Below are 13,702 nucleotides of genomic sequence, written 5' to 3'. Positions count from 1 at the left end.
ACATCCCTTGCCCACATTTTATGGTTTTGATGACTCTTTTTTATTTTTTTCTTTTAAATTTTATTTTGTTTGAAGCATGTTCATAATTAAATCTGTATGCTGGCTTATTTGAGTGACTGCTCTCTGATTGCAGTTTCCTCAGTCCTAGTTCTTCCTCTTCTTCTTCTTTTTTTTCTTTTCTTTTTTCTTCCCTTTCCTTCCTTTCTTTTTGGTTTAGAGAAGCCCTTTCAATATTTCCTTTAACCTGGGTTTTGTGTTGCTGTATTCTTTAAGTTTTTGTTTGTTGGGAAAAATTTTTATTTCCCCTTCTATTTTAAATGATATTCTTGCTGGATAGAGTATTCTAGGTTGCATATTTTTTCCTTTGAGCACTTTAAATATCTCTTGCCATTCCCTCCTGGCCTGTAGTGTTTCTGTAGAGAAATCAGCTGATATTCTTATGGGGGTTCCCTTGCAGGAAACATTCTGTTTTTCTCTTGCTGCCTTTAGGATCCTCTCTTTATCACTAACTTTTGCCATTTTTATTATGATGTGTCTTGGTGTGGGTCTGTTTGGGTTCAGTTTGTTTGGGGCCCTCTGTGCTTCTTGTATCTTGAACCCAGTATCCTTTAGATTTGGGAAGTTTGCAGCGATAATTTCTTCAAATATATTTTCCATCCCCTTATCTTTTTCTACTCCTTCTGGAATTCCTATTATGCGTAGATTGGCCCGCTTTATATTATCCCATAGGTCTCTTATATTGCTTTCCAGTTTTTTGATTCGGTTTTCTGTCTGTTGACCGGATTGAGTGATTCCCATTATTCTATCTTCCATATCACGGATTCGTTCTTCTGCATTATTCATTCTGGTTTTTACTGCCCCTAGTTCAGTTTGCATCTCTGCAAATGAATGTTCTAGTTTTTCTTGGCTCCTCCTTATATTTTCTAGTTCCTTTCTGAGGGTATCTGCATTACTGTCCATATCTTCTCTTAATTCCTTCAGTATTTTCACTATTTCTCTTTTGAACTCCAGGTCTGTCTGACTGCAGAGATCTGTTTCATTGTTGACTGCTTTAGGTGAGTTCTCCTGTTGGTTTGACTGGGGGTGGTTTCTCAGCTTCTTCATCTTGCTTGTTGTTTTCTTTCTCCTGAGGGAGTTGTACTCTCCGTTATCGGGCAGTGTTTGCCTTGTCACTGCCGTGGAATGTTTCCTGAGGGCTGGCATTGTTGGTCAATCTTTTTTGAGGCAGTGTGGCTTTTCTGGAGTGTTGATGGGGCTAACAGTGTTTCTTTGAAGCAAAGGAGGACTTCCTGAGGGCAGACAGGACTTGGAGGTCCACACCATGATGGTAGCAGATTTCACTTGGCCATGCAGAGCTTGCTCTGGTGGTGTTTTTAGGCTGTGGGGTTCTTGCAGGGGGTTGGCGGTGTTGGGCAGCTGTTCCTCAGGAGTGCATCACCCCCTGTGGGCTGGAGCAGCTATCTGGGTCACTGAGAACCTAAGAGGCTCTTCCCTAGGGCAGCCCAACTCAGAAGGACGGCCTGAGAATGTAGGCGGTTCTTTTCACAGTCTGGCCGAGCTCGTTGCAGCTTTTCTGGGCTGCAGGGGCTCTTCCAGGGGGCTGGTGGTGCTGAGCAGATATTCCGTGGGAGTGGGGCACCCCCTGGGGGCTTGGGCGGGTAGCAGGGCCGTTGGAGACCCAAGAGGCTCCTCTCCAGGGCAGCCCAACTCAGAAAATCCGTCTGAGATCTTTTCCCAACTCGGCCAAGCTTGTTGCAGCTTTTCTGGGCTGCAGGGGGTCCTGCCCGGAGCTGGCAGTCCTATGCAGTTGGTCCACTACAGCATCCCCTGTGGGGTTGGGCAGGTAGCAGGGCCATTGGAAACCCAAGAGGCTCCTCCCCGGGGCTACCCAATTCAGAAAAACCGTCCGAGAATTAGGCCGATCTATTCAAAGCTTGGCTAGGCTTGTTCTAGCTTTTCTGGGCTGCAGGCCTTTTCTCGGGGGCTGGTGGTGTTTGGTGCTGCTCTGCGGAAGTGTAGCCCCTCCAGAGGGCAAGCAGGCCTGTGCAGGGACAGCCCCTGTGGTGGTAGGCTTCAGGGAATTGTTGAGGCCAGCCCTCCTGGATGGCAGGCAGCCCCAGGTCCGGTGAGAGCGTAGGGCGTGGCGGGGGTGGGGAGAGGGGATGCACTGGGAAGCACAGCTTTCAGCTAGCTAGCAGGCCTGTAAGCTTGCTGTGGCGTGGGGGGTATTCTATGGGGACCCACCCCTTCTTCTCTCCCCTCCCCAGCATGGGCACAGACCAGGCTCTTGTCCCAGGTTCCCTCTGATGCGGCTTTCCACTTCCCCGCCCCTAGAGTACTGTTCCCTTCCTCTGCGACAGCTTTGTTTTCTAGTCTCCCAGGCAGTCTCTGCCCCGTCAAATGGTTTCTAGACCTCCCAAGCAGTTTCCGCTCCTCCCTGCCCCACCAGCCCGGGGACTAATCTCTGGAGCCGAGGTCTAGGTGCCCAGTCCCCACCCAGGCGTCCCCTGTCCCTTTCCCGGGGACTAACTTTCGGAGGCGAGGTCTCGGTGCCCAGCCCCCACCCAGGCGTCTCAATTTTTGGTGACTGTGCCCGTAGTTCAGATGGTCCGTTGGGTTCTTGATCGGCTTTTCTGTACTCCAACTTACTGCTACACTCTTCTCTGCATCTGGAGATTCCTCTGGTTTGTTTGATCTTTCCCCTGGTAGGTGACTTTCCAGGGTGTGGGATCCCTTTCTCCTCCGCAGTTCCCTTTCGGGAGCGCCCGACCTGCTCGGATTCACCTTCTCTCACTCTCCTATTTTCTCCCGTTCTGCCCAATAATGTCACGAACTTCTAGCCATTATTTGAGTTTAGGTTCCTCTGCCCGCGACTGGTTGCTGTTCTGTGCGAGTCATTTATTCTGTAGATGTGCTTTTTTTGTTGTGTTTGTGGGAGAGGGCGAGCGTGTCCCCCTACTCCTCCTCCATCTTGTCCTCTCTCCCCTCCATCCCCTGTATTCTTGATGCATCTCATTTAGTGTATATGGCCACAATTTTTTTTTAAAATTTACTTTTTATTGTTATTTCCCCCAACACTTTTTTTCTCCCACTGTACAGCATGGGGACCCAGTTACACATACTTGTATACGTAATTTTTTCTCCCGTTGTTGTGCTGCATTGTAAGTATCTAGACATAGTTCTCAGTGCTACACAGCAGGATCTCACTGTTACTCCATTCCAAGAGAAATAGTTTGCATCCATTAACCTCAAGCTCCCTCCCCCTCCCCCCAGGCAACCACAAGTCTATTCTCCAAGTCTGTGATTTTCATTTCTGTGGAAAGTTTCATTTGTGCTGTATATGAGATACCAGATATGAGTGATATCATACGGCCTTTCTCTTTGTGACTTATTTCACTCAGTATGAGTCTCTAGTTCCATCCATGTTGCTGCAAATGGCATTATTTCATTCCTTTTTATGGCCACAATTTTTGAAAAACTTTAATACTTATTAAAGTTTGATTTAAAGCGTTATGTCAATTTGTGCTAACAGAATAGTGACCCAGTCACATATGTGTATTAAACACACACACACACACACACATACTCTTTCTCTCATCCTATCCTGCATCATGTTCTATCCCAAGAGATTAGATATAGTTCCCCGTACTGCATAGTAGGAGCTCATTATGGATCCATTCTAAATGTATAGTCACACTTCTTTGTAGACTTAGGTGGAAGCTTCCACTGTGTTCAGCTGTGTAATACATCTTGTCGCTTTTGTGTTCCTGGCATCTAGACAACCCTGTATTCAGATTTTCATGTTGTGGAATTTACAGATAAGATGGAAAAGGTATAATGGAGAAGTAGTAATGTTATTTCAGTCCTTTCAAGGGCTTTTTAAATGAATACAGCCCCTTGATACTAAAATGTTTGCATATCCAGGCAGGCTAACTTTCCGTCTCCTTACCTGCCAAACGGGGTTTCAGGTACCATCTACCTTTTTATAGGGTTGGTATGCAGACTAAAGGAGTGGTGTGTCAGTACTTGGGAAAGTGTCTGCTATGTGTTAAGTCTACTGTTAGCCAGTCTCTTTCAGTAGTACATATCCCCCTAAGCCTCGATTGCTGTTCTTTTTTTCACTTTTAAGGTTTTACTGAAGTATAGCTGATATACAATGTGGTGATAGTTTTTTCCTGTACCACATAGATATTCAGTTACACATATACATACATCTAGTCTTCTTCAGGTTTTTTTTTTAACCCATATGTATTATCACAGAATATAAGATAGAGTGCTACGATTCTATGGGCTAATAATAAATACATCATTTTTATTTCTAAGTTCTCTCTCTTGGAAGACCATCTAACGCTTGTGTCTCATCCACTCTTAGGTTGGAGAAATGCAATTTGACTCATAATTGCTGCCAGCATCTCTGCTCTGTGCTCAGAAACAATAGAAGCTTGGTTCATCTGAACCTTTTAGGAAATGATCTGGGGCCTGATGGAGTCAACAGGCTGTGGACATCCTTGAAAAAATCAACATGCCAACTGCAGAAACTCGGGTAATCCCCACAGACGTTGACATGGGGACGGGTGGGCTCGTGCTCTATAGCAGAAGCCGGGTTACCTGAATTCAATTTCCCAGGGTGGTGCTGGTGAACAGAACTTAGAGCAACCAAGGAGACGATCCGTATCGGCATTGTCCAACAGCATGGTGGCTGGCCGCAAGCAATAACGGAGTCCTTGGAATGCGGCCAGTGTGATTGAGGAACTAAACTAAACAACGTTTTATTGGAGTGTAGTTGACTTACAGAGTTGTTAGTTTCAGATGGACAGCAAAGCGAATCCGTCATACACATACATAGATCCATTTTTTTTTTCCCCATATAGGTTATTGCAAGCTATTGAGTACATTTCCCTGTGCTATGCTGTGGGTTCTTGTTAATCACCTATTTTATACAGTAGTGTGTATATGTGATTCCTGTCTTCCTAATTACCATAATTGGAAAAGATCCATACACCCCAGTGTTCACTGCAGCCCCAGATACAATAGCCAAAACGTGGAAGCAACCCAAATGTCCATTGACAGAGGAATGGAGAAAGAGGAACTGCATCTTTAACTTGATGGCATTTGCCTTAACTCAAGTAGCTACATGGGCTAGCAGCTACCACCCTGGATGATGATATCCTATAGATCTTTGCCTATTTTGGGAATCCCTTCATTTTTCTCATTCTAGTACCTACTCTGCTTCACTCAACAGCTTCCTTTTCAGTGCTGCCTGTGGGCTAAGCACCATGCATAGACAGTGGGAAACAAGCAGTCCCGAATCTTGTCATCATGGGTGTGTACGCCTGGGAGGTGGCAAATCTGAGACACAGAAAAGCAGTGTTAGTGGCCATCAGTGCTACAAAGGAAACTGGGTTGTGGTGTAGAAAAGAGGGTGACGATGATGGAAAGGCAGGCATGTCTGCCCTGGTGTCACTGGTCGTGGGGTCCAGTGAGGCTGGAAGAGAGGAATCCGTGTATCAGGAACAGAGACGAGAGATGAGGTGTGGTGTGTTCTGAGGAGGTTGGTGTGGCATGTGCAAAGGGCCTGAGGTTACCCCTTGGAGGGCTTGAAAGAGGAGCATTTAATCAGAGCCCTTGATACCTTGTTCAGTATTCTGGAGATGAGATCAGAATGGTAAGCAGTGGTTTTTTTTGTCTTGTTGTTGAGAAGGACATTAAGCTAGGTACATTTTAGAACTTCCTTGGCGACTCAGTGAGTTAAGGATCTGGCATGGTTACTGCTGGGGCTCAGGTTCAATCCCTGCCTGGGAACTTGCACCTGCCATGGATGTGGCCAAAAAAAAAAAAAAAACAAAAAAAAACCCTAGGTACATTTTAGCAGAAAAATTGTCTTGGTTACTAAAGAACGTTGCCTGCTTTGGGGCATTGGTCAAAATCTGTGTATGTAGGACACTTTGTATTACCATCTTCACATCTGAGCCATACATTCTAAAAAATGAGATATAGGTAATTTAAAATGTTGAGTTAGCTTCAGGTGTTTAGCACAGTGATAAACAGTGTGGGATCTTACTGTTTGTTTTAGATATAGTTGTATGTATATGTTAATTCCAATCTCATAATTTATCCTCCCCCAACCTTTCCCCTTCGGTAACCATAAGTTTGCTTTCTATGTCTGAGTGTGTTTTGTATATAAGGCTGCGTGTGTGTGTGTGTAAAGTATATTATGCATAATGATATATATATTTTAGATTTCACATATAGTAGACATCATATGATGTCTGTCTTTGTACTTCCCTTAGTATGATAATCTCTTTGTCCATCTGTGTTGTTACAGATGGCATCATTTCATTGTTCTTTATGGCTGAGTAATACTCCATTATGTGTGTGTATGTGTGTATACACACCGCATCTTTTTTTATCCATTCATCTGTCTATGGATATTGAGTTGCTTCCATGTCTTGGCTATTGTAGATAGTGTTGCTATGACCATTGAGGCATGCCTATCTTGCTGCTTTATTTTTTTTGGGGGGTGGGGGGTCTTGCCTGCAGCATATGGAAGTTCTCGGGCTAGGGGTTGAGTTGGAACTGCAGCTGCCAGCCTTCGCCACAGCCATGGCTACTCAGGATCAGAAACTCGTCTACAGTCTACACCACAGCTCACAGCAATGCCAGATCCTTAACCCACTGAGCGAGGCCAGGGATCAAACCCACATCCTCATGGATACTAGTCAGGTTCATTACCACTGATACACAACAGGAACTCTGTGTATATCTTTTTGAATTAGAATTTTATCTGGATAGAGGCCTGGGAGTGGGGCTGCTGGATCATCTGATAACTCTGCTTTTAGTTTTTTAAGGCACCTCCATGTGGTTCTCCATAGTAGCTGTACTAATTTTAAGTCATGCATTTTAAGAGTCTCAGGATGGTGACCACCCCAGATGGACTTGTCTCCCGTTACCAGTGGTGTGTGTGGGGGACTCGGGTTGTAGAGGAGACGTCTCGCTGGGTCCCCACTCTGCAGTCTCTTCTCGAGGAGAAGCACTCATGAATAATGCAAGTGAGAGGAATAAGATCTATGCACAGTGACAGCAGTGGCCTTGGTACCCTGTCCTGTACCTGTTTTGCCATCTCTCCCTGGGATTTCCCATCTTTGTTCTTTGTGGTTGTGCCTTTGCCTTGAGTAACCTTCCCAATGTCTCTGCATGAAGCTGGAAGTACAGAAAGAGTGATGTGAGGGTTCACAGATGATAGCTTTCCTCTGGGGTACCTATTCTATTGTCTCATGCTATCACCATTTCTTCTCCTTGTGTCTCTCTTCTTGCAGGCTTAATGAAGACTTGTATTCCCTAGTGAAAAAGGACTTGGAGGAATTACAGGAGAAGGGGTCCTTGCTGAGAATTGCATATAAGTGGGATTTTAATGACCATGAAGACAGATGGTGGTGGTGATCCAGTGGTGAGAGGCCACAGCTTTCCCAAGGAACATCCTCAAACTACAGCCACCAGGAGGTCCTGACCCAAATGTTGCTCAGGTGCTAGTGTTCATGGGGACCTGTGAGCCGTGACCTCCAGGATTTCTGGCATAGTTTGTCACAGACAGCACAGTAAGCACCCAGTCTCTGGAATCCTAGTCTAATGCTCTATTTGGCCCAAGATCCTACACTGGCTTTGCCCTCAGTGCTTTTTTTGGTTCTTGGTGTAGTGTTATTTGATTCTGGAGTCTGTTAAGAAGATGGAATAAAGCAAAAGGTATGAAATGTCTTTAGGAGGCCTAAAGCTTCACTGCTCATGGATTGAGAGGTGGGAGAGATATAAATGTAATTTATAATTCCATGATGCTGATACTGTGGTGAGGTAAGCCACATGGACATCTAGAATGATGCTGCATAGGCACATAGACCCAATGTTGGCCTTTGCTTCTCCCTTGGAATGATCTCTGGCTGTGTTATATCTAAAATTTATTTCACTCACCTGAAAATCCTGAGGAGCATGGATCCCCCACAGGGTGTAGGGGGAAGTTGCTGATGTCATGCATGAAATATATGTGAAGAGTTGGAGCTTATTGAATTGCAATTTTTTTTCTCCCTTGCCCCAACACCAAGATTCTTTTTATGGCTGCACCTGCAGCATATGAAAGTTCCTAGGTTGGGGGTTGAATCAGAGCTGCAGCTGCAGGCCTACACCACAGCCACACCTGATTCAAGCCGCAGCTTGGGGAAGTGCTGGATTCTTCACCCACAGAGTGGAGCCATGGATCTAATACACGTCCTCACAGAGACAGTAGTGGGTCCTTAACCTGCTGAGCCACAAAAGGAACTCCCCAGGATTCTCATTTATTCTACTTTTCATCGTGAAAAGCTACCAGGAGTGGTCTTAGGGCACAGTTGGCTATTTTACTTGGAACTTCATAGCTTATACAACACATTGGCCGTGTTTCCTGGGGTTCCTGCCAAGGCCCTGTGGGTTAAGAATCTGACTGCAGGAGCTTGGGTTGCTACAGAGGCATGGGTTCATTCCACAGCCTAGAGCAGCAGGTTAAAGGATCCAGCATTGCTGCCGCTACAGCATAGGTTGGCATCTGCAGCTTGGATTCAAAGCTGCAGGAACTTCCATGTGCCCTGAGTACAGCCATTAAAAACAAACAAAAAAAAAACCCCAAAATAAAAAATAGCTTTGTAGTGTTTTTCAATCCTTATCAAGCCTTCTAGGTACAGGCCCTACTTTACTGATTTAAAAAGAGAGACTGAGAGAAAATGATTTGCAACAGGTTACAGAGAATGGGGGGTCAAGAAATCAGGTATTGAATTGAATTTGTCTATTGCATGCCGTACAAGACTCGGTGGGACCTTCCAGTGAGTTGAAGGCCGTGATCTTTTATCCAGTTGGTTAGGGTTAGCTCCTTCACCATGAAACGTAAGTGAAACTCAGAGTCCTTAAAATACTTGATTCTCTTCCATCTACACCTACATCTACCTGCTATTTGTAAATGAAACGTGGGGTAGAGAGAGCAGGGAGAGGTCTGTGAACTAACTTAGAAAATAGTGTCAAGGTAGGTACTTAAAGGTTTAGATCTGCCTTAATCACCATGTCATTGATGACTCACCTTGGGTGACTAGTTAGCAGATTGGGAACATGTTATATTTTTTTTAATTATTGAAGCTCTTGAGTTTAATTAGGTCCCATTGGTTGATTTGTGTCTTTATTGTCTTTGTTCTAGGAGGTGGATCAAACAAGACGTTGCTATGATTTGTCAAAGAGCATTCTTCCTATATTTTCTTTAGTTTTTTTTTAATAGTATCTGGCCTTAAATTTAGGTGTTTAATCCATGCTAAGTTTATTTTTATGTATGATGTTAGAAAATGTTCTAATTTCCTCCTATTACACACGGTTATCCAGTTTTCCCAGCACCATTTATCAAAGAGACTTTCTTTCCTCCACTGTATGTTCTTGCTCCTTTGTCATAGACTAATTGACCATAGGTATTTGTGTTTATTTCTGGGCTTTCTGTAGTTCCATTGATCTATATTTCTGTTTTTTGTGCAAGTACCATACCGTTTTGATGACTGTAGCTTTATAGTTGAGTCTGAAGTCAGGGAGCCTGATTGCTCTGGTTTCCTTTCTTCTTTTCAATATTGTTTTGGCTATTCAGGGTCTTTTGTGTTTCCATGCAGATCTTAAAATATTTTGTTCTAGTTCTAGAATGTCATTGGTAATTTGACAGGGAGTACATTGAATCTGTAGCTTGCCTTAGATAGTATTGTCATTTTGACTATATTGATTCCGCCAATCCAAGAGCATGGTATATTTTTCCATCTATTTTTGTCTTCTTTGATTTCTTTCATTAGCATCTTAAAGTTTTCAGAGTACAAGTCGTTTGTCTCTGCAGGTAGGTTTATTCCCAGTAGAGTTGACTCCCAATGTTGCATTAATTTCTGGTGTGTAGCAGAGTGATTCAATTATATATATTCTTGTTCTTTTTCATTACTGTTTATCATAGGATATTTAATATAGTTCCCAGTGCTGTGCAGTAGGACCTTGTTTATCCTCTATATAATAGTTTGCATCTGCTAATCCAAACTCCCCTCTCTTTCCCTCTCCCTTGGTAACCACAGAATGTTCTCTATGTTTGTAAGTCTGTTTCTGTTGAGTAGATAAGTTCATGTTATATTTATTTTAATTTAAAGAATTAAAAATTTTCCTTTTCAGCGCCCTGCAGCATATGACGTTCCCAGGCCAGGGGTCAGATCCAAGCAGCAGTTGTGACCTATTCCAGCTGCAGCAATGCCAGATCCTTAGCCCACTGTGCTGGGCTGGGGATCAAACCAGCCCTGTGCTCCAGAGATGCCACCAATCCTGTTGTGCCACAGTGGGAATTCTGTGTGCTATATTTTAGATTCCACATGTAAGCGATATGAGTGTCTTTCTCTGACTTCACTTGGCATGATAATCTCCAGGTCCATCCATGTTGTTGCAGATGGCATCATTTCATTCTTATTTAAGGCCAAGTAATATTCCATTGTGTATATGTAACACATCTTCTTTATCCTTTCCTCTGTCAATGGACATTCGGTTATTTCCATGTCTTGGTTTTTGTAAACAGTGCTTCAGTGAACATTGGGGTACATGTATATTTTTCCCTTTTCTTTTTATGGCTGCACCTGTGGCACATGGAAGTTCCCAGGCTAGGGGTCCAATTGGAGTTACAGCTGCAGGTCTATGCCATAGTCATGGGAATACCAGATCCCAGCTGCATCTGTAACCTACCCTGTGGCTTGCAACAATGCCTTATCCTTAACCCACTGAGTGAGGCCAGGGGTTAAATCTGCGTTCTTATGGATACTGGTTGGGTTCTTAACCTATTAAGCCACAGTGGAAACTCCCACACGTATCTTTTTGAAATACTGTTTTGCCTGGTAGCTCTATTTTTAGTTTTCAGAGGAACCTCCATACTGTTTTTCATAATGGCTGTACCAACATATCTTCCCACCAACAGGTAGGATGGTTCTCTTTTCTCCCCACCCTCTCCAGCATTTGTTATCTGTAGACATTTAATGATAACCATCACTGGTATGAGGTGGTACCTCACTGTAGTTTTTTTTCTTTTTTTTAGGGCTTCATCCATGGCATGTGGAAGTTCCCAGCTCACAGGCTCACAGCCATGCCAGATCCTTAACTCACTGAGTGGTGCTGGAGATCTAGTGTGCATCCTCATGGATACTAGTCAGATTCATTATCACTGAGCTGCAATGGGAACTCCTCACTGTAGGATTGATCATGTTTTCATGTGCCTATTGGCAATCTGTATGTCTTTGGAGAAGTGTCTACTTAGGTCTTTGGCCAATTTTTTGGAGTTTTTTTTTTTTTTCCCCGGCTGTAGAGTTGTAGGTGCTCTTTGTATATTTTGGAAAGTAGGCCCTTGTCCATTGCATCATTTGCAAATATTTTCCTCCATTCTATATGTTGTCTTTCTATTTTGTGTATGGTTTCCTTGCTGCACAAAAACTTCTAAATTTGATTAGGTCCCATCTGTTTATTTTTGCTTTTATTTCTCTTATCTTAGGAGGCTTACCTAAGAAAACACTGGTATGATTTATGTTGAAATGTTTTGCTTATGTTCTTTTCTAGGAGTTTTATGGCATCTTGCCTTAGGTTTCAGTCTTTAAGCCATTTTGAGTTTATTTTTGTGCGTGGTGTGAGGGCGTGTTGTAGTTTCAATGATTTACATGCAACTGTCCAGCTTTGCCAGCTCCACTTGCTGAAGAGACTTTTTCTCCATTGTATATTCTTGCCTCCTGTGTGCAAGATTGACTGCAGGTATCTGAGTTTATTGCTGAGCTCTCTATTATGTTCCATTGATTCATATATTCATTTTGGTGCCAATACCATGCTGTTTTGATTACTGTAGCTTTGTAGTATTGCCTGAAATCTGGGAGGTTTGGAACATGTTATTTCTGATAATCTGACAAATTATCCATTTGTTGGATTATCTAAGGCTATCCAGACATTTCTTCATTGTTGCTTTAAAAAAAATCAATATTTTTGTTAGTGCTGGATTCACAAATTTTTCATAATATTTTAGGTATTGCGTTATTCTAGAATTCCCAAATTTGTCATGAGATTACTTCAACTACATCAAAGTATTATTAAACATTTTTTGACTATTTAATGTTTTTTCAAAGTCGTATCACATTAAATGCCAAATTTACATTGTGGGGCTTGGGGAATCAACAGTGGAGGGGGAATGGTGAATCATGTATAGAAATGATCGGATCAATGGAACTTGCATGACCCTTGACTGGCAAGCTGCTTCTCCAGGCTCACTTGGGGTTTTCAAGCCCTTGACCCAAGAAGGACCATTGACTTGTCAACTGTGTTCTAACTTCAAGTCCGTGAAGGCAATACCTTCATCTCTCCAGCTTCACTGCCTTACCCTTTGACCTTCCCTTGGACCCATCTTACCTGTGTTTCATACTCCTTTTCCTACCCTCACCCACTCTTTGGCAATCTAGAAAGCTTGGGGAGATGTGGCTAGAACCAGGGTGCAGCTGGGAATAAGGCAGGATTTGTCTACCATTCAGGGTAGAAGAAAGAGATAGAATCCCCTCTGTGAGAAAGAAGCAAGGGTGATGGAGAAGCCATGGTTGAGAAACAGGATCCCCCAGAGCTGCAACTGGCGAGACAGGACAAATCGCTTCTATGGAATGGACCCACTCATGGTGGGCCTTGAACATGGTGCCATTGTCTCAGCTGGGTAGCAGAGATGCCCACTCTTTAAATCAACTTTCTCATTACAGAATGGGTCTGATAGCAGAGATGTTAGAAAAACTACACAAAATAACTTGTGTGAAATTCTCAGTGTGTGGTATGCGTGTGGAAAACTTCACTCTTAGAGGAATCATCTGCGTTAGTCCTGCCATCTCTCAATATTTTCTGCTTGTTTGATGTTTTGCAGCCCAATACTTTATCGGAACATCCTTCTCTGTTTCTACTGTACTTCTGAGGAAAGGAGACCCATTTGGGGAAATGGTTAATGTACCTCCTTGGGTGCAGAAAGGGGCCGTAATTAAGGTATAGCTTGGGGAATAAGCTCTCTGTTTCTTCAAGCTGATTTTATATCCTATCACCTCTGACTCATAAAAACTCTTACAGGATCTCTTTCTAATTGATTTCACAGGTCAGAGATTAAGTAACGTTCCCCACCTTTTCCTCTTGAGGTTGTTTTTGGTGGTAAAATGCTTTATCCTGGTCAAATGGCGAATTGTCACTAAGGGTGCAGTTCTGTGGGTTAAGTGCACTCACACAGATGTGAAATGGTCGCTACCATCCCTCTCCAGAACTTTCTCCTCATCCCAAACTGAAACTCTGTTCCCGTTAAACCCTAACTCCCATGTCTCCCTCTGCTCACCCCCCAGCCTCTGGCACCTCCCATTCTGCTTTCTCTTCGAATTTGACTCATCCAGATAGTTGATAGATGTGGAGTCACACACTATGTGTCCTCTTGGGATGGGGGATGACACTGAGCTTAATGTCTTCAAGATTCATGCATGTTGCAGCATGTGACAGAGTTGCTTTTCAGGGCTGACTATCATTGTATGGGTTGATCCATTTTGTTCATCCGTCCCTCTGTCAATGGACACCTGGGTTAATGAATTTCCCAATATTAACTCCTACAGTGATGGCAGGGGAGTTAACGAGTGAAATTCTCTCATCC

At 43.4% G+C, this 13,702-nt stretch overlaps 1 protein-coding gene across 6 annotated transcripts in view; it reads left to right on the top strand.

The window, feature by feature from the left end:
- Nucleotides 1-13,702, top strand: part of NLRP13 (NLR family pyrin domain containing 13) — a 107,802-nt gene that overhangs the window by 88,419 nt on the left and 5,681 nt on the right. For 4 of the 6 annotated variants that reach the window (XM_084962185.1, XM_084962183.1, XM_084962186.1 and 1 more), the window contains 2 exons: nt 4,373-4,543; nt 7,317-7,752. In XM_084962185.1, coding sequence (XP_084818311.1) covers nt 4,373-4,543; nt 7,317-7,440 — 295 coding nt within the window. In that variant the 3' untranslated portion in view covers nt 7,441-7,752. Of the gene's footprint in view, nt 1-4,372; nt 4,544-7,316; nt 8,053-13,702 lie in introns of those variants that run through there. The other 2 variants (XR_014806756.1, XM_084962184.1) reach the window with 2 other exon arrangements.

This window comes from Sus scrofa, chromosome 6 (genome assembly GCF_054392235.1).
Source record: "Sus scrofa isolate SSC_HxYL_T2T_F1_AM1 chromosome 6, Sscrofa_HxYL_maternal_Yorkshire_Landrace_v2.0, whole genome shotgun sequence".
Lineage (NCBI taxonomy): Eukaryota > Metazoa > Chordata > Mammalia > Artiodactyla > Suidae > Sus > Sus scrofa.
This window is presented reverse-complemented; position numbering and strand designations above follow the sequence as displayed.